The sequence below is a fragment of the Pieris rapae genome, chromosome 21 (assembly GCF_905147795.1).
Source record: "Pieris rapae chromosome 21, ilPieRapa1.1, whole genome shotgun sequence".
NCBI classification, from domain to species: Eukaryota; Metazoa; Arthropoda; class Insecta; order Lepidoptera; family Pieridae; genus Pieris; species Pieris rapae.
Genome location: NC_059529.1, coordinates 1,541,008 through 1,563,677, shown reverse-complemented (window position 1 = coordinate 1,563,677; position 22,670 = coordinate 1,541,008). Strand labels below are relative to the sequence as shown.

At 29.4% G+C, this 22,670-nt stretch overlaps 1 protein-coding gene across 3 annotated transcripts in view; it reads left to right on the top strand.

Moving 5' to 3' along the window:
* The window catches only part of LOC110997724 (zinc finger and BTB domain-containing protein 44), a 48,909-nt gene that overhangs the window by 19,299 nt on the left and 6,940 nt on the right, over positions 1–22,670 (top strand). For 2 of the 3 annotated variants that reach the window (XM_045632871.1, XM_045632869.1), the window contains exons 6-10: positions 5,923–6,033; positions 7,565–7,682; positions 8,597–8,741; positions 20,223–20,529; positions 22,394–22,540. In XM_045632871.1, the coding sequence (XP_045488827.1) occupies positions 5,923–6,033; positions 7,565–7,682; positions 8,597–8,741; positions 20,223–20,529; positions 22,394–22,540 (828 nt within the window). The remainder of the gene's footprint in view (positions 1–5,922; positions 6,034–7,564; positions 7,683–8,596; positions 8,742–20,222; positions 20,530–22,393; positions 22,541–22,670) is intronic. The other variant, XM_045632870.1, reaches the window with a different exon arrangement.

Genomic DNA, 22,670 nt, shown 5'->3' with positions numbered 1-22,670 from the left:
GTATTTGAATAATGTGTGCTTAGGTTGTGGTTTTTAATTATTTAATTTATATCTTGTGATATTGAGGGATCTTCGTGATAAAGCAATATGCGCAGATTTGTAAAGAAAAAGCCGGTTTCTTGGAAATTTCGGTACGTATGACGAGTACCGACAGTTAAGTTTATTTCTCGCTAGGACAATAAAGCGACACAGCAACGTACACAGCTCCGCAAATTTATCTCATTTTAAAAAGTACTTTTTAGTATTGAAATGTTATCGTTATTAAAGGTAGGTGGAATGCTATGTAGAGTGTATCATTGTATGGAATGCAAGCTAAACTTTACTATATTTATAAAATCTCTAATACATATTATATTTTAAAACATAATATTATATAGAAGTTCAAATAAAATTCTTACATTAAATTCATATTTTTATCACAATTTTATTACTCAATATAACTGTATTTCTTTAATATTTTTTTGATTATCTGAGGTCATTACTCGGTCGTTGCTTTAAAATATTGAATTTGCCAAAACAATTTTGTATTTTTCGTAACAGTTTCATTAATTCACATTTAAATAATATTTAAATGGAAATTTTTCTCATAAATTTAAACCTGTCTTTATGGTGCGTACCAAAATAATGTATTACTTAGATATCATATAAATGATAGCTGACCTGGCAAACGTCGTCTTGCCAAACTACTACCTTTAACTCAGCGCCATCTGTTAGAATTGTATCAAATAATAAACAAATGTTAATGTTATCGTAATTTTAGTAAGGATGCCTATTTTTTTTGAAAATGAAATATAGCCTATGTCACTCAGGAATGATGTAGCTTTCCAACAGTGAAAGAATTTTTCAAATCTGCCAAGTAGTTTCGGAGCCTATTCAATTCATACAAACAAACAATAAATCAAACCTTTCCTCTTTATAATATTAGTATAGATAATGTGAATTTATTACTTAATTTGTGTATTACCATGGCTGTAATCAAATTTATATAATCAAGAGTTTCAGACACAAGATAATTTGGGATGCAAAACCATAATATGGCGATATAGACAAGCATTAAAATATCTTGAGACAAAATGTTTTTGTAAAAGGTATTTTGATATAAATTGAGGATATTAGACGAAAGCCGCCTAAGCCCAACTAAAAAGGAATGCATTTGTTTTGAAAATTCAAATCTATTGTCTATAGAATCTCTAGTCCACAGATACTCGATTCGGTCACGACGAAACATCATCTTTTCACTTGACGGATGCTTTAACAGAAAACGATTGAAAATTTACTTAAAATGACAATTGACATACATAGTTAAATTAATAGATATATTTATTGATTACCTAATAATATACACAGAAAAAATATAGCACAGAAAAGCATCAGTTACAAAATCGAAAAAAGTGATTACTTTTATTAAAACTAATTTGAAACTTCTGGAACGTTGATCTTCGCTTGGCAGACTTGCAAAAGGTTTCTTTTATAAAGGAAATATAAAACTAATTAACAACTTTGTTTAAGCATATTGTCGCGATGTTTACTCCGTGAATACCGTTAGCTCTGGGGTGTTGTTGACTATTTATTAATACAGACAAGCCAATTAAAATTTTGATGAGAAAATAATCATCAATAACGTTTAAGAAAAGTCATAAAATTTGTTGAATCTGTTCCCCTCGCGCTTCTGTCGGTATATTTTCAACTTAAATTCTATTGTAAGGTAATTATAATAATAATCAGTGGCGCTACTACATAAAGTGTGGGCCTCAGATTTTTCATACACACACACGAATTTTGGGTCTAAGGCAAGCCAGTTTCCTAACGAAGTTTTTCTTCATCACTCGAGCGAATGTTTAATATTAATAGTCCATTTGTGCACAGACGGAAATCGAACTTACGACCTCAAGGATGAGAGTCGTACGCTGAAGCCACTAGGCCAATAATTATAAAAATAGTTATAATTTTTTTTTAAGTAGTAAAGCGGCTAACCCGTATCATCAGTTTCCCAGCTCTTGCTAAAAGGGTCTATTGATTATCTTAATTAAACATACAATTTTAATTTAATTGTTATTATTAGTATCCATATACACAAATATGTAAGACTAGTTTAACTTCCTGTCTAAATGTATATCTGCTTAAGGCTCACGATATAAGAGACTATACGTCAGAGAAGATAAGCCTTTTTAAAACATATATTAGGTGAAAAAAAAAATTTGTTTATCCTTTAGCTTACTCATATATCGGAGTATGAAATATGTGTAATTTATTTTTACCGTTACAAAGATATAATACGCAAAAAGTCGTTAATTTAAAATGCATTGAGACATTCCAGTTTTATAAAAACTTGTAATACACTCGTAACATATGTACTAAATATCCACAGGGCTAGCTCATACATCATTCTTAACCGATATAATATATCTTTCAATATAATCTATGTAAAGGCGAACTTAGCTAAATTTTTTTGACGAATAACAGCATAACCCTGAAGATCTGCAGACGAACTTGCTAACCACTATGAAAAAGCAGTCAAAAATCTTTATATAGAAATTCGAATAAAGAATTATATAGAATTAAAAAAAATTGTCAAAATTATTAAATTCCTTTTTACATAAAAATACCGACTTCAAAATTTATTTTTATTTCATATAATATACAAAAAAAAATATTTCCTCTTTTATTTAATTATACTCTACGCCATTGTGTTAAGATATATTTTTCTATCTCTTACATTTTTACTAAAAAGATACATAAATTAATTTCTCATTCGTGCCTCGCGAGATGCGGCCCCGGCTACATGGGTAATATTACTTACAATATTCATGGGCGATTGTTTGCGAGACCCGTTCTTTCATTTTTGTTTGCCACCTTCAGATATTTAATAATTTGTTTGCAGGATAGATTTTTTATACAAATTTAGTTTTTAACTTTCTACATACACTACTGTTAAGACATCTTGCCTAAGCCGTGTGGCGTGGCTTCATATTTCACTTTAAGTCTTTTCCATCTCTCTTTGCCCCATTTGCAAAGTTTGCTTCCGGATTCCAATAAATTAATATTATACCTTACATATAGAAACTAGCATGGATTGAAGCGTCTTGCCTGGTTGTTTTCGCAATATGGATTTATTTTCAAATACTCTCACATTGATATAGGAGGATCTTTACAAATTTCGATTCAAAGTAAGACATGTAAGAGGTTGTTGGCATTAATATAAATTAATTAATACACCTTAGGGATTGAATTTTACATTTGATTAAAATTTTGCAACTATGTACTATAGAGTGAATAAACAATCGTTTATAAATAATAGATTTATTACATTGATATTAAAGTACTTTATAATAAAATGTCGTATTGTAACGATGTTGGAAACAATTCAGTTCCTTTTGCATTTATTCCATTACAAACATAAAATTGCTTCCGTTCTCGTCGTATACTTTATTTTAACCGCTATTATAACAAGTCGGTAATTTAAATCACATCATCGTACATCTGATATCTTCATATAATTTTTTATCACTCTGTAAATCTCAAATAATTTGTGATAACATATGTCCAGAACATAAACTTTCGATTGATAAATTCATTTATATAGGAAAATCTGACGTCATATCCGTCCGTTTGTTTTCCAAATCGAAACATTATTGGAGATAGATTCTGTGTCGCTACATAGACTGAGGTTTGTTCGTTTTCTGCTATTTCTAAAAGATACGACCTCCAAGTACTCTTTGAATGTACTCCTCAAAGATCGGCAACGCACCCACTAAATATCCATGGGCTGCGATGACTATCCTTTTTAGGCGCCCCGTTTATTATATAAAAAATAGGCAAGTAGACGATCAGCCTGTCAAAATTTCTAAGGCACTAAGACAGGGACTAAGACATGTCCGATTCTTCACGATGTTTAACTGTTGAGCCTAGTAATAAACAATATATTTGCTTAAAGGATTTTTTAATGTCTCGTCCCCAATTACCGTTGGCAATTATCAAAGAGGAAATTTAAAAATTTGGACATCTTCAATCAATTACAAGGTTTTATTTCTTATTTAAAAATCAATTTTATTTAATTGGCATACTTGTAAGATAAGATCTTTTGCGGGCTTTCAGCCTTTAACGCAAATAAAAAATCATGTTTAATTTACATAAATTAATTAATATGTACTGTGCCAAATTAAGAATTTCTACCAGTTAAAATACGGGCAGGAGTTGACCACAGGCAGTTTCGTTACTTGAATAATTATGTAATCTTACTGTTAATGATGTGCCATGCAGTATTGGGGGTTTGAACGCAGGCTGTGAAATTGTGATTCTAAACCTTAGTTATTAATTTTATTACTCTAGTTTTTTTATCTTAATATATATAAATATCCTGTAAAGATGTTTGTCCGCGATGGACTCCTAAACTACTTACCGATTTAAAATTAAATTGGCACACCGTGAGCTGTCTGGTCCAACTTAAGAGATAGGATAGCTTAGATCTTTAATTATAGTATATTATTTTATTGCAAATTATTTTAATTGACAGTCTCCAAAAGATTCTAACAATTGTCGATACTTTTCGTCTGGTTGAGTAAGTAATCAATAGATGGCACTGCTATGGTAAACGGACAAACGTGTCATATAAGCTACAATTCAATATCATGATTATTCATTACCACGTGTTATTGAGGCTAAAGCATAAATGAAATTTTGTGAAACGAAGGAAAATCGAAGTTAGCGGGGGTAGCTAGTTATTGTATAATTATATTATTACTGAAATTGTCTGGCAGACCGCTTGTTGATAAGCCAGCCCGTTGCATCCCTAATAATTTGTTCCCTGTATTTTAAATGTTTCGAAGTTTTAATAAAGTGGACTTTCCCAACTAACGATCACAATGGAGGTCAAGAAACCTTACGCCAATACCAAGGGTTGAACGCCATTTGTTATACTTTTAATTAGAAAAAATAGTCTTACATAAGAAAAATACTTTAATTAGTCGTTCCATTATACCATTGTAATTCCGTTTGTATTAATTATATTAAAAACATCGCACGACATTCATAAACATTGAGTTTAATTATAAAAATATGCGATAAGAAATAATGGTTATTGTTTAAATGTAAACTTATGAAAAACGGTATGTGTTTCTGTAAATAATAGGTTGTAACACTGTCTACATACATCAAGTGCTTTTGCTCTTTCTGTCAAATTGCATTAGGCTGTAAAAAAAAGAGATAGAGTTATCTAGTCAAATCTGTGCACTGTTTTATGGGGATTAAATAAAAAAAATACCGATTTTGGTTACAGATTTCTGTTCCCTTCGCCATTTTATTTATTAGTTTATCAGCCGTGCCTGACTACGCCGTCGACTTTATTGGTCTTTTAATTATGACATATTATAATTTAATTTTGGGGTAAATTTAATGAAATCAAATATCTGTTTCCGGTGTTTCTTTGCAAGATTACATTGCGTGGAAAGATGGTTTTCTTTTAGCATCATATTATGAAGACACAAGAATATATGTGCCGCGAAGCTAACGCGCTTCACCTGGGTAGCTTTATATAATAGTTGAACAGTGGTCACTAACTGATAAAAATATAGTTACGGATGTCGTTTAAAACGATTGATAAGTGATATTAAGGGCCAGAACCAGTCTGATGATGATCTCCGTTATCAAAGACGTTGGTTGTGCCTACTGAATGCTGTGTCCGACAATATAGACATATTTATATGTTGGCTTTATATATGAATGAGAAATATGTATGGTTTCAACAGAAATCTGCCTTATAAAATTAACTAACGGATTTAATCCAACACGCGAAAATAATAGGCGAGCAAATATACAGACGAATTAAGCATACTTACTAAAACAACATTTTATAATACCCAAAAGCAAGAGGAATTTTAATCTTTACAGTATGGTAGTTGAAATTTATAATTAATGCTTTTTCAGGTGCAACAAATAATGGCGAGCCAAAAGAAGACAACAAACAGGGCGGTATTAAAGTTGTGCAGTTGGCTGTTTTACAGAAACCCACCAACAACGAACATGACGATTCTGATGGTAAGACTTCAATTTCTATGTGTTTCTGTACGTTTCTTTATACAGCCTACATTCCATCTAATAATCAATCATACGTCAAATGTTTAACATGATATAAAAAAATAATGACGGTAGTACAAAATAAAATAGGGTCGCAAAAGTTGGAATTTTCTATTTGGCTAAAATTTTCCCGGACAATAGTTAAAATTGTATTTATATTTATTTTTATAAAATGTCCGGATAAGATGTGTTCATACATAAAGACTGGCCCCTTCCAATCTTCATGGAACTAACAAGAGAGCTGGTGCGGCTTGTGATGCGGCTGAAAAAGCTAAAGTCTGCAAATACAGGGGTCTAGGCTCTGAATATGAATTTGTCCCATTCGGTGTCGAGACCCTTGGTCCGTGGGGTCCTAGCGCATTAAAGCTTTTTAGGGAATTATCAAAAAGGTTAGTCGACATCACAGGAGAACGAAGAGCTGGCAGCTACCTCGCACAAAGAATTAGTCTAGCTATTCAAAGGGGGAACGCTGCTAGTATCTTCGGAACCTTGCCTAAAGGGACTCCTTTTAATAATATTTTTTAATAATTAAATTTTAAGGTTAGTTATTAGATGCATTTTTAGTTTGTAATTGTATATAAATAATGACGATGAATATTGTATTTATGAGTACAAATGAATGTAACTTGATCATCAAGACTTATTATAATTATCTTACATTGCACACCTACATCGTAATAACAACTTGACTTGTTGAAGCTGATAATATACTCCTTTCAATAAGAATATCCATAGCGCTAAATCACTTGTATCATCAGTTCACATACACCTTTACATACATATCCATATTTTCACACCATCACATATCCAAAAACTAATAACAATTAGGTAGTACATAGTTATTATTGGTTTAAATCAATAAAAGTATTCAATAACTTTTATTGATTTATTCCTTTTGTGTTTATATGAATGTTATGTATTCCACCTTTAGTATATTTTTTGTTACATAAAATGTAGGATTACGAAACATATAAATATTATTTAATAACAGAGAATACTAAAATAAATTTTAAAAATTTGGTCCCAAAGCTGGCATCTTCTCGCAATATTGCGATACTTATTAGCATCGGTATATATATTAACTATCTTTTTAGTAGAATTTACGTGATATAACAAAAAAATTGATGGAAAATTTTTTTTTCAACATTCTAATTATTCATGTAGAATTTCTCTGCTGCTTTTGGGAAAATACAATGGATAAAAGTAACTTTTTATTGAGAAATTAAATTACTTAGCTTTTCCCCGATTCACTATAGTTTAGTTATAGCATGTATAAGCATTCGGATTAAAATCAGTGACGAAGCCATTTCGTCTCGCCCACTCTACGCCCTTGATTTGGGGAGAACTTTGATCTAATAACTGAAGTTATGACGTTATGAATAGGTTTGATTTGTATGCGGAGATTGAATCTGTGATGGCGTAGATTAGCGCTTACTATATAAACTTTTGATATTTAGTATTAATTAATTATTTTATTAAAACCTCTTTACAGAACGTGGTAAAGCGATGGACGAGGAAGAGGAAACAGATTCAAGCGGTTCAGTATCTGATGCTGCGGCAAATGATTCGCAGGATGGAAGGCCGTATGCATGTGATATTTGTGATGTTAGGTAAGTTTTACGTTATTATATTTCTATTATTAGAGCTATGCTGGCCTAGTAGTGACTTTAAACTCGGTCATCAGTTTTTTTATAGAACAGAGGGCAAGCGGGCTGTGATGTATTTTCGAAACAATTCGACTTAGAGTCCTTCAAGAAAAGAGCGTACCAATTCATAAAAAGCCTACAATTTTAAGGTCCCCAGACTTAAAAGATTGTAGCTGTCACTTTTTTAATGTGATCCCAAATTGTCAAAACTCTGCGTCATTGAATAGAATACTGCGTTGTTTCTTATATTAAGTGTGGCATAGATACACTACTGGTTTTTATTGTAATATAACTATGTCACACATAATATAAGAAACAAATGATGCTATTTAAATCACATCATTTGTTTCTTATATCATTTTGTATTGTCTTTTATTAATTAATCGAATCGAATCCTTTATATTATAGTCGATCCGCGGAAATAAAAACAGATATTAACTTTTTCTACACCCGTGATACTTTTTGACATTCAACACCCTTCAATGTTTAATTTTAAATTAATATGTATAATAATTATAATAAAACATAGCTTCAATCCGTTGAAAAAGTGTTTTCTTTAATTGTTTTTATTAGAGAAATCACTTCAAGTGTTACATAATGCCGCCGATTTAGTGTTTTATAATTTAAATTTGTTAAATTATTTTCAAACTGTGCATTATTTTATTTTTATTTTTTGTACTCCTACAGCTAACACAAAACACATATAATATCAAACAAATACACCGAGAACATAGCCACAGATGGAATACATGATATGTTATAACTAAAAAGATTTACAAAAAGGAACAAACAAACAAACAAACAAAAAACATTATCACAAGCAAAAATGTAGAACATGTTACCATAATAAAAATGTACAATTTATTACTAAATTCCAGGTTCGCACGTTCGTCCCATTTGTCCCGACATCGTCTTACGCATACGGGCGAGCGTCCGTATACGTGCGGCGGTTGCGGACGTTCGTTCGCTCGCTCCGACAAACTGCGCGTACACACTAAGATCTGCGAGCGGGTACGTATTCATGTACGTGGACGTGAAATGTGGTTTTATGTTATTTATATTATATATATTGTATATAGGTCAGATTTCTACCAAAATTAATAGCAGGAATCAGTATTAACCCTTATATTATATAACTTTATAATGTATATACAACGTGGAAAAAATGTTTTGATATTTTACGTAGTGCGATGTAATGGATGTAAAATCATATTTTCGTAACACTACTAGGAAAAAGTAATTTACTTAAAACTTTATTATTATTAAACAAATTGAGAAAAAAAAATCGAGAAATTTAACACCCTTGCAAATTCATCCATTCTGGAACGCCTTGTATTGGCGTTCAATTCGGCAGGATTAAAAGATTACCAACGACCGAAACGTAAATATTATCCCTAAGTTCACAAAGCAACGGGATTACCTACAAAAGATGTACATATATTCAACTAATTGTCTCATTAGATACGTTTAAGTATTTATCAGTATTTTACCATAACTTACAAGGTTACTTAGATCAATATATCTATATAAGTAAATGAAACGTAAATATTATCCCTAAGTTCACAAGGCAACGGGATTACCTACGAAAGAGATTGTATATATTCAACTAATTGTTTCTTTACATACATTTAAGTATTTATCAGTATTTTACCATAACTTACAAGGTTACTTAGATCAATATATCTATATAAGTAAATGAAACGTAAATATTATCCCTAAGTTCACAAAGCAACGGGATTACCTACAAAAGATGTACATATATTCAACTAATTGTCTCATTAGATACGTTTAAGTATTTATCAGTATTTTACCATAACTTACAAGGTTACTTAGATCAATATATCTATATAAGTAAATGAAACGTAAATATTATCCCTAAGTTCACAAGGCAACGGGATTACCTACGAAAGAGATTGTATATATTCAACTAATTGTTTCTTTACATACATTTAAGTATTTATCAGTATTTTACCATAACTTACAAGGTTACTTAGATCAATATATCTATATAAGTAAATGAAACGTAAATATTATCCCTAAGTTCACAAAGCAACGGGATTACCTACAAAAGATGTACATATATTCAACTAATTGTCTCATTAGATACGTTTAAGTATTTATCAGTATTTTACCATAACTTACAAGGTTACTTAGATCAATATATCTATATAAGTAAATGAAACGTAAATATTATCCCTAAGTTCACAAGGCAACGGGATTACCTACGAAAGAGATTGTATATATTCAACTAATTGTTTCTTTACATACATTTAAGTATTTATCAGTATTTTACCATAACTTACAAGGTTACTTAGATCAATATATCTATATAAGTAAATGAAACGTAAATATTATCCCTAAGTTCACAAGGCAACGGGATTACCTACGAAAGAGATTGTATATATTCAACTAATTGTTTCTTTACATACATTTAAGTATTTATCAGTATTTTACCATAACTTACAAGGTTACTTAGATCAATATATCTATATAAGTAAATGAAACGTAAATATTATCCCTAAGTTCACAAGGCAACGGGATTACCTACAAAAGATGTACATATATTCAACTAATTGTCTCATTAGATACGTTTAAGTATTTATCAGTATTTTACCATAACTTACAAGGTTACTTAGATCAATATATCTATATAAGTAAATGAAACGTAAATATTATCCCTAAGTTCACAAGGCAACGGAATTACCTACGAAAGAGATTGTATATATTCAACTAATTGTTTCATTAGATACATTTAAGTATTTATCAGTATTTTACCATAACTTACAAGGTTACTTAGATCAATATATCTATATAAGTAAATGAAACGTAAATATTATCCCTAAGTTCACAAAGCAACGGGATTACCTACAAAAGATGTACATATATTCAACTAATTGTCTCATTAGATACGTTTAAGTATTTATCAGTATTTTACCATAACTTACAAGGTTACTTAGATCAATATATCTATATAAGTAAATGAAACGTAAATATTATCCCTAAGTTCACAAGGCAACGGAATTACCTACGAAAGAGATTGTATATATTCAACTAATTGTTTCATTAGATACATTTAAGTATTTATCAGTATTTTACCATAACTTACAAGGTTACTTAGATCAATATATCTATATAAGTAAATGAAACGTAAATATTATCCCTAAGTTCACAAGGCAACGGGATTACCTACGAAAGAGATTGTATATATTCAACTAATTGTTTCTTTACATACATTTAAGTATTTATCAGTATTTTACCATAACTTACAAGGTTACTTAGATCAATATATCTATATAAGTAAATGAAACGTAAATATTATCCCTAAGTTCACAAGGCAACGGGATTACCTACGAAAGAGATTGTATATATTCAACTAATTGTTTCTTTACATACATTTAAGTATTTATCAGTATTTTACCATAACTTACAAGGTTACTTAGATCAATATATCTATATAAGTAAATGAAACGTAAATATTATCCCTAAGTTCACAAGGCAACGGGATTACCTACGAAAGAGATTGTATATATTCAACTAATTGTTTCTTTACATACATTTAAGTATTTATCAGTATTTTACCATAACTTACAAGGTTACTTAGATCAATATATCTATATAAGTAAATGAAACGTAAATATTATCCCTAAGTTCACAAGGCAACGGGATTACCTACGAAAGAGATTGTATATATTCAACTAATTGTTTCTTTACATACATTTAAGTATTTATCAGTATTTTACCATAACTTACAAGGTTACTTAGATCAATATATCTATATAAGTAAATGAAACGTAAATATTATCCCTAAGTTCACAAGGCAACGGGATTACCTACGAAAGAGATTGTATATATTCAACTAATTGTTTCTTTACATACATTTAAGTATTTATCAGTATTTTACCATAACTTACAAGGTTACTTAGATCAATATATCTATATAAGTAAATGAAACGTAAATATTATCCCTAAGTTCACAAGGCAACGGGATTACCTACGAAAGAGATTGTATATATTCAACTAATTGTTTCTTTACATACATTTAAGTATTTATCAGTATTTTACCATAACTTACAAGGTTACTTAGATCAATATATCTATATAAGTAAATGAAACGTAAATATTATCCCTAAGTTCACAAGGCAACGGGATTACCTACGAAAGAGATTGTATATATTCAACTAATTGTTTCTTTACATACATTTAAGTATTTATCAGTATTTTACCATAACTTACAAGGTTACTTAGATCAATATATCTATATAAGTAAATGAAACGTAAATATTATCCCTAAGTTCACAAGGCAACGGGATTACCTACGAAAGAGATTGTATATATTCAACTAATTGTTTCTTTACATACATTTAAGTATTTATCAGTATTTTACCATAACTTACAAGGTTACTTAGATCAATATATCTATATAAGTAAATGAAACGTAAATATTATCCCTAAGTTCACAAAGCAACGGGATTACCTACAAAAGATGTACATATATTCAACTAATTGTCTCATTAGATACGTTTAAGTATTTATCAGTATTTTACCATAACTTACAAGGTTACTTAGATCAATATATCTATATAAGTAAATGAAACGTAAATATTATCCCTAAGTTCACAAGGCAACGGAATTACCTACGAAAGAGATTGTATATATTCAACTAATTGTTTCATTAGATACATTTAAGTATTTATCAGTATTTTACCATAACTTACAAGGTTACTTAGATCAATATATCTATATAAGTAAATGAAACGTAAATATTATCCCTAAGTTCACAAAGCAACGGGATTACCTACAAAAGATGTACATATATTCAACTAATTGTCTCATTAGATACGTTTAAGTATTTATCAGTATTTTACCATAACTTACAAGGTTACTTAGATCAATATATCTATATAAGTAAATGAAACGTAAATATTATCCCTAAGTTCACAAGGCAACGGAATTACCTACGAAAGAGATTGTATATATTCAACTAATTGTTTCATTAGATACATTTAAGTATTTATCAGTATTTTACCATAACTTACAAGGTTACTTAGATCAATATATCTATATAAGTAAATGAAACGTAAATATTATCCCTAAGTTCACAAGGCAACGGGATTACCTACGAAAGAGATTGTATATATTCAACTAATTGTTTCTTTACATACATTTAAGTATTTATCAGTATTTTACCATAACTTACAAGGTTACTTAGATCAATATATCTATATAAGTAAATGAAACGTAAATATTATCCCTAAGTTCACAAGGCAACGGGATTACCTACGAAAGAGATTGTATATATTCAACTAATTGTTTCTTTACATACATTTAAGTATTTATCAGTATTTTACCATAACTTACAAGGTTACTTAGATCAATATATCTATATAAGTAAATGAAACGTAAATATTATCCCTAAGTTCACAAGGCAACGGGATTACCTACGAAAGAGATTGTATATATTCAACTAATTGTTTCTTTACATACATTTAAGTATTTATCAGTATTTTACCATAACTTACAAGGTTACTTAGATCAATATATCTATATAAGTAAATGAAACGTAAATATTATCCCTAAGTTCACAAGGCAACGGGATTACCTACGAAAGAGATTGTATATATTCAACTAATTGTTTCTTTACATACATTTAAGTATTTATCAGTATTTTACCATAACTTACAAGGTTACTTAGATCAATATATCTATATAAGTAAATGAAACGTAAATATTATCCCTAAGTTCACAAGGCAACGGGATTACCTACGAAAGAGATTGTATATATTCAACTAATTGTTTCTTTACATACATTTAAGTATTTATCAGTATTTTACCATAACTTACAAGGTTACTTAGATCAATATATCTATATAAGTAAATGAAACGTAAATATTATCCCTAAGTTCACAAGGCAACGGAATTACCTACGAAAGAGATTGTATATATTCAACTAATTGTTTCATTAGATACATTTAAGTATTTATCAGTATTTTACCATAACTTACAAGGTTACTTAGATCAATATATCTATATAAGTAAATGAAACGTAAATATTATCCCTAAGTTCACAAGGCAACGGGATTACCTACGAAAGAGATTGTATATATTCAACTAATTGTTTCTTTACATACATTTAAGTATTTATCAGTATTTTACCATAACTTACAAGGTTACTTAGATCAATATATCTATATAAGTAAATGAAACGTAAATATTATCCCTAAGTTCACAAGGCAACGGGATTACCTACGAAAGAGATTGTATATATTCAACTAATTGTTTCTTTACATACATTTAAGTATTTATCAGTATTTTACCATAACTTACAAGGTTACTTAGATCAATATATCTATATAAGTAAATGAAACGTAAATATTATCCCTAAGTTCACAAGGCAACGGGATTACCTACGAAAGAGATTGTATATATTCAACTAATTGTTTCTTTACATACATTTAAGTATTTATCAGTATTTTACCATAACTTACAAGGTTACTTAGATCAATATATCTATATAAGTAAATGAAACGTAAATATTATCCCTAAGTTCACAAGGCAACGGGATTACCTACGAAAGAGATTGTATATATTCAACTAATTGTTTCTTTACATACATTTAAGTATTTATCAGTATTTTACCATAACTTACAAGGTTACTTAGATCAATATATCTATATAAGTAAATGAAACGTAAATATTATCCCTAAGTTCACAAGGCAACGGGATTACCTACGAAAGAGATTGTATATATTCAACTAATTGTTTCTTTACATACATTTAAGTATTTATCAGTATTTTACCATAACTTACAAGGTTACTTAGATCAATATATCTATATAAGTAAATGAAACGTAAATATTATCCCTAAGTTCACAAGGCAACGGGATTACCTACGAAAGAGATTGTATATATTCAACTAATTGTTTCTTTACATACATTTAAGTATTTATCAGTATTTTACCATAACTTACAAGGTTACTTAGATCAATATATCTATATAAGTAAATGAAACGTAAATATTATCCCTAAGTTCACAAGGCAACGGGATTACCTACGAAAGAGATTGTATATATTCAACTAATTGTTTCTTTACATACATTTAAGTATTTATCAGTATTTTACCATAACTTACAAGGTTACTTAGATCAATATATCTATATAAGTAAATGAAACGTAAATATTATCCCTAAGTTCACAAGGCAACGGGATTACCTACGAAAGAGATTGTATATATTCAACTAATTGTTTCTTTACATACATTTAAGTATTTATCAGTATTTTACCATAACTTACAAGGTTACTTAGATCAATATATCTATATAAGTAAATGAAACGTAAATATTATCCCTAAGTTCACAAAGCAACGGGATTACCTACAAAAGATGTACATATATTCAACTAATTGTCTCATTAGATACGTTTAAGTATTTATCAGTATTTTACCATAACTTACAAGGTTACTTAGATCAATATATCTATATAAGTAAATGAAACGTAAATATTATCCCTAAGTTCACAAGGCAACGGAATTACCTACGAAAGAGATTGTATATATTCAACTAATTGTTTCATTAGATACATTTAAGTATTTATCAGTATTTTACCATAACTTACAAGGTTACTTAGATCAATATATCTATATAAGTAAATGAAACGTAAATATTATCCCTAAGTTCACAAAGCAACGGGATTACCTACGAAAGAGATTGTATATATTCAACTAATTGTTTCTTTACATACATTTAAGTATTTATCAGTATTTTACCATAACTTACAAGGTTACTTAGATCAATATATCTATATAAGTAAATGAAACGTAAATATTATCCCTAAGTTCACAAGGCAACGGGATTACCTACGAAAGAGATTGTATATATTCAACTAATTGTTTCTTTACATACATTTAAGTATTTATCAGTATTTTACCATAACTTACAAGGTTACTTAGATCAATATATCTATATAAGTAAATGAAACGTAAATATTATCCCTAAGTTCACAAGGCAACGGGATTACCTACGAAAGAGATTGTATATATTCAACTAATTGTTTCTTTACATACATTTAAGTATTTATCAGTATTTTACCATAACTTACAAGGTTACTTAGATCAATATATCTATATAAGTAAATGAAACGTAAATATTATCCCTAAGTTCACAAGGCAACGGGATTACCTACGAAAGAGATTGTATATATTCAACTAATTGTTTCTTTACATACATTTAAGTATTTATCAGTATTTTACCATAACTTACAAGGTTACTTAGATCAATATATCTATATAAGTAAATGAAACGTAAATATTATCCCTAAGTTCACAAGGCAACGGGATTACCTACGAAAGAGATTGTATATATTCAACTAATTGTTTCTTTACATACATTTAAGTATTTATCAGTATTTTACCATAACTTACAAGGTTACTTAGATCAATATATCTATATAAGTAAATGAAACGTAAATATTATCCCTAAGTTCACAAGGCAACGGAATTACCTACGAAAGAGATTGTATATATTCAACTAATTGTTTCATTAGATACATTTAAGTATTTATCAGTATTTTACCATAACTTACAAGGTTACTTAGATCAATATATCTATATAAGTAAATGAAACGTAAATATTATCCCTAAGTTCACAAGGCAACGGGATTACCTACGAAAGAGATTGTATATATTCAACTAATTGTTTCTTTACATACATTTAAGTATTTATCAGTATTTTACCATAACTTACAAGGTTACTTAGATCAATATATCTATATAAGTAAATGAAACGTAAATATTATCCCTAAGTTCACAAGGCAACGGGATTACCTACGAAAGAGATTGTATATATTCAACTAATTGTTTCTTTACATACATTTAAGTATTTATCAGTATTTTACCATAACTTACAAGGTTACTTAGATCAATATATCTATATAAGTAAATGAAACGTAAATATTATCCCTAAGTTCACAAGGCAACGGGATTACCTACGAAAGAGATTGTATATATTCAACTAATTGTTTCTTTACATACATTTAAGTATTTATCAGTATTTTACCATAACTTACAAGGTTACTTAGATCAATATATCTATATAAGTAAATGAAACGTAAATATTATCCCTAAGTTCACAAGGCAACGGGATTACCTACGAAAGAGATTGTATATATTCAACTAATTGTTTCTTTACATACATTTAAGTATTTATCAGTATTTTACCATAACTTACAAGGTTACTTAGATCAATATATCTATATAAGTAAATGAAACGTAAATATTATCCCTAAGTTCACAAGGCAACGGGATTACCTACGAAAGAGATTGTATATATTCAACTAATTGTTTCTTTACATACATTTAAGTATTTATCAGTATTTTACCATAACTTACAAGGTTACTTAGATCAATATATCTATATAAGTAAATGAAACGTAAATATTATCCCTAAGTTCACAAGGCAACGGGATTACCTACGAAAGAGATTGTATATATTCAACTAATTGTTTCTTTACATACATTTAAGTATTTATCAGTATTTTACCATAACTTACAAGGTTACTTAGATCAATATATCTATATAAGTAAATGAAACGTAAATATTATCCCTAAGTTCACAAGGCAACGGGATTACCTACGAAAGAGATTGTATATATTCAACTAATTGTTTCTTTAGATACATTTAAGTATTTATCAGTATTTTACCATAACTTACAAGGTTACTTAGATCAATATATCTATATAAGTAAATGAAACGTAAATATTATCCCTAAGTTCACAAGGCAACGGGATTACCTACGAAAGAGATTGTATATATTCAACTAATTGTTTCTTTACATACATTTAAGTATTTATCAGTATTTTACCATAACTTACAAGGTTACTTAGATCAATATATCTATATAAGTAAATGAAACGTAAATATTATCCCTAAGTTCACAAGGCAACGGGATTACCTACGAAAGAGATTGTATATATTCAACTAATTGTTTCTTTACATACATTTAAGTATTTATCAGTATTTTACCATAACTTACAAGGTTACTTAGATCAATATATCTATATAAGTAAATGAAACGTAAATATTATCCCTAAGTTCACAAGGCAACGGGATTACCTACGAAAGAGATTGTATATATTCAACTAATTGTTTCTTTACATACATTTAAGTATTTATCAGTATTTTACCATAACTTACAAGGTTACTTAGATCAATATATCTATATAAGTAAATGAAACGTAAATATTATCCCTAAGTTCACAAGGCAACGGGATTACCTACGAAAGAGATTGTATATATTCAACTAATTGTTTCTTTACATACATTTAAGTATTTATCAGTATTTTACCATAACTTACAAGGTTACTTAGATCAATATATCTATATAAGTAAATGAAACGTAAATATTATCCCTAAGTTCACAAGGCAACGGGATTACCTACGAAAGAGATTGTATATATTCAACTAATTGTTTCTTTACATACATTTAAGTATTTATCAGTATTTTACCATAACTTACAAGGTTACTTAGATCAATATATCTATATAAGTAAATGAAACGTAAATATTATCCCTAAGTTCACAAGGCAACGGGATTACCTACGAAAGAGATTGTATATATTCAACTAATTGTTTCTTTACATACATTTAAGTATTTATCAGTATTTTACCATAACTTACAAGGTTACTTAGATCAATATATCTATATAAGTAAATGAAACGTAAATATTATCCCTAAGTTCACAAGGCAACGGGATTACCTACGAAAGAGATTGTATATATTCAACTAATTGTTTCTTTACATACATTTAAGTATTTATCAGTATTTTACCATAACTTACAAGGTTACTTAGATCAATATATCTATATAAGTAAATGAAACGTAAATATTATCCCTAAGTTCACAAGGCAACGGGATTACCTACGAAAGAGATTGTATATATTCAACTAATTGTTTCTTTACATACATTTAAGTATTTATCAGTATTTTACCATAACTTACAAGGTTACTTAGATCAATATATCTATATAAGTAAATGAAACGTAAATATTATCCCTAAGTTCACAAGGCAACGGGATTACCTACGAAAGAGATTGTATATATTCAACTAATTGTTTCTTTACATACATTTAAGTATTTATCAGTATTTTACCATAACTTACAAGGTTACTTAGATCAATATATCTATATAAGTAAATGAAACGTAAATATTATCCCTAAGTTCACAAGGCAACGGGATTACCTACGAAAGAGATTGTATATATTCAACTAATTGTTTCTTTACATACATTTAAGTATTTATCAGTATTTTACCATAACTTACAAGGTTACTTAGATCAATATATCTATATAAGTAAATGAAACGTAAATATTATCCCTAAGTTCACAAGGCAACGGGATTACCTACGAAAGAGATTGTATATATTCAACTAATTGTTTCTTTACATACATTTAAGTATTTATCAGTATTTTACCATAACTTACAAGGTTACTTAGATCAATATATCTATATAAGTAAATGAAACGTAAATATTATCCCTAAGTTCACAAGGCAACGGGATTACCTACGAAAGAGATTGTATATATTCAACTAATTGTTTCTTTACATACATTTAAGTATTTATCAGTATTTTACCATAACTTACAAGGTTACTTAGATCAATATATCTATATAAGTAAATGAAACGTAAATATTATCCCTAAGTTCACAAGGCAACGGGATTACCTACGAAAGAGATTGTATATATTCAACTAATTGTTTCTTTACATACATTTAAGTATTTATCAGTATTTTACCATAACTTACAAGGTTACTTAGATCAATATATCTATATAAGTAAATGAAACGTAAATATTATCCCTAAGTTCACAAGGCAACGGGATTACCTACGAAAGAGATTGTATATATTCAACTAATTGTTTCATTAGATACATTTAAGTATTTATCAGTATTTTACCATAACTTACAAGGTTACTTAGATCAATATATCTATATAAGTAAATGAAACGTAAATATTATCCCTAAGTTCACAAGGCAACGGAATTACCTACGAAAGAGATTGTATATATTCAACTAATTGTTTCATTAGATACATTTAAGTATTTATCAGTATTTTACCATAACTTACAAGGTTACTTAGATCAATATATCTATATAAGTAAATGAAACGTAAATATTATCCCTAAGTTCACAAGGCAACGGGATTACCTACGAAAGAGATTGTATATATTCAACTAATTGTTTCATTAGATACATTTAAGTATTTATCAGTATTTTACCATAACTTACAAGGTTACTTAGATCAATATATCTATATAAGTAAATGAAACGTAAATATTATCCCTAAGTTCACAAGGCAACGGGATTACCTACGAAAGAGATTGTATATATTCAACTAATTGTTTCTTTAGATACATTTAAGTATTTATGAGTATTTTACCATAACTTACAAGCACATTGATCTATATAAGTAAATGCTGACAAAGGATTTTAAATGCATTTCCAAATTTCAGGAGGACCCAACGGTGGATATGACAAACGAACAGCCAGTTGTCAAACGCGAGAACAACTCTGAAGTAATGTCGGGTATGGTCCGTTCCACGCATCGCGAGTCCGGCCATCTCGTGTTCACTCCCAGCGGTGACGTCATGCTGCCCCCGAGAACCACGCCCGTGATTTTAAACTCCACGCTGGATGCCAGGAATGATGCGGATCTCTCTGACCCACCGAGACGGGGACGCGGTAGACCCAGGAAGACCCCGCTGCCCCTGACCCCCAAGGTCAAGAAGCGGAGAGGACGGCCGCCAAAGACGTCTCTCGGTTAGTTGAATTATTTCTGTTTCATGTAAGCAGTTAAGTAGTTAAATCAGAGAGTTAATTGCATCTCTAGAGAGTTGATTAAATGTCGATATTCAATCAATTCGCTAGCATTTTAGCATTTGATCCTTTTTTCGATTACGTAGAATGTAGTTGTTAAAATTCTTATTTTGTAACAGGGAGCAAACGGGCAGTAAGCTAATGTAATTTTGATACAGCCGCCCATGGACACTCAAATAGCTCACTCACATTAATGTTGTTGACAATTAATAGTTGACTTAATTTTAACAATTTAATTAGAATTATCTTTAGTTGAATCCACAGTGTAGACTTTAAACGATCGTAGATTATTATATACAGTTAATAATAAGAGAAGGGACAATGTCACATATGACGTAGTGATCTGTTGTCTGTGCCTACCCCTTAGGGAAATGGACGATATACATAAAATAGAGGAAACATCTTACACACAGTAGAGATATAGTATCATAGTCCTTTTTTACCTCAGAAAGCGAATACTAAATTAAAGTATACAATATTTGCTATTATTATATACATGCCACCATGGATGGACTTGTGCGCTATGGTTATTTATTTTCTATCTGAGGATTTATTAAATAAAACAATAATAATTAAAAATTAAATCAAATTTAAAAAAAATGGTACCTGTAGTAGTTTTCCTTTAACACTGGCAGCATTTCCTCTTTTGGAAAAAAAATCTATAATAGCGGTGATATTACTTCTGAGAACTCAAGTTCAAAATGTATTTGCAAATAAAACGCAGTTAAGTTGGAAATGTTTCTTCAATTTAAAAAGGCTTACCAGTCGAACCACTGGCATGGCTAATGTCAAAATGCATATTTTAAATAGAATAACTTTTTAGTACGATTCAGGGATTGATTGATTGATTTATTATTTATTTATTTATTCAATTACAGACATGGCTAAACTCACAATAAAATAGACTATCTATACTATATCTATACTAATATTATAAAGAGGAAAGGTTTGATTTTTTGTTTGTTTGTATGAATTGAATAGGCTCCGAAACTACTTGGCAGATTTGAAAAATTCTTTCACTGTTGGAAAGCTACATCATTCCTGAGTGACATAGGCTATATTTCATTTTCAAAAAAAATAGGCATCCTTACTAAAATTACGATAACATTAACATTTGTTTATTATTTGATACAATTCTAACAGATGGCGCTGAGTTAAAGGTAGTTTAGTTTAGGTCCGTGTCGTGGTACCAACGTTTCACATAAGTTCTCCTACGGTTTCCCTTGATTAATTTACTACTATGTAATATAACAAAAACCTTAGCCACAGCAACGCTTGGCCGAGTCTGCTAGTAATATATACAATACAAAATTAATTAAACAACATAAAACACAGTATATTCTATTCTATTGATGTCATTGTACTAAATGTATGACGCTGTAAAGCCCAAACAAACCCCTGCTGTAGACATGGTTTATAATTTATAACAAAGATTTGTCTTTAACCGACATCAAAGTAGAGTAGTGCTGCTGTATTCCGATACTTAATCCATGATCAAGGAAAACACCAGCTCTGGACACCGGTGCAGTAAATAAATTATTTTTTACATAATTACATTTATATAACATGTAAATAAAAATAAAATAAAAGAGTGGCGGAGAGTTTATTGCCAGTTCTTCTCTTCCGTTCTACGCACTTGATTTGAGAACTGGCAGTAAATGTAAAATTAGATTCATTTAATATTTCTTTTTTTTGACGTTCATAAGTGTACATTATGTTACCTATATGAATAAATAAATTTTGACTTTTGAAATGTAATCAATTTACTCATTGTAAACTAGATTGTGAGAATTAAAAAAAATTCCAGACATGGAAGGTTGTGTGCTAACAAGTGGTACCGTGATGGGTCCCAGCCCCCAACATATGTCTGCTCTGTCCCCCGCGGGCCAACAGCTGCTGCTGAAGAGGAAACGAGGTCGCCCACCCAAGAACTACCTGATACCCAACAGACCTGGTAGGAAATACATGAATATTTTTTCGTTTTTTTTTTTTTTTGAAAAATGTTTATTTTCTTGCTTTAAATTTGAATGTTTTAAATGTAGTTTATAGAACTTAATGTTGTTTTTCCAACTTGTTTTGGGCTT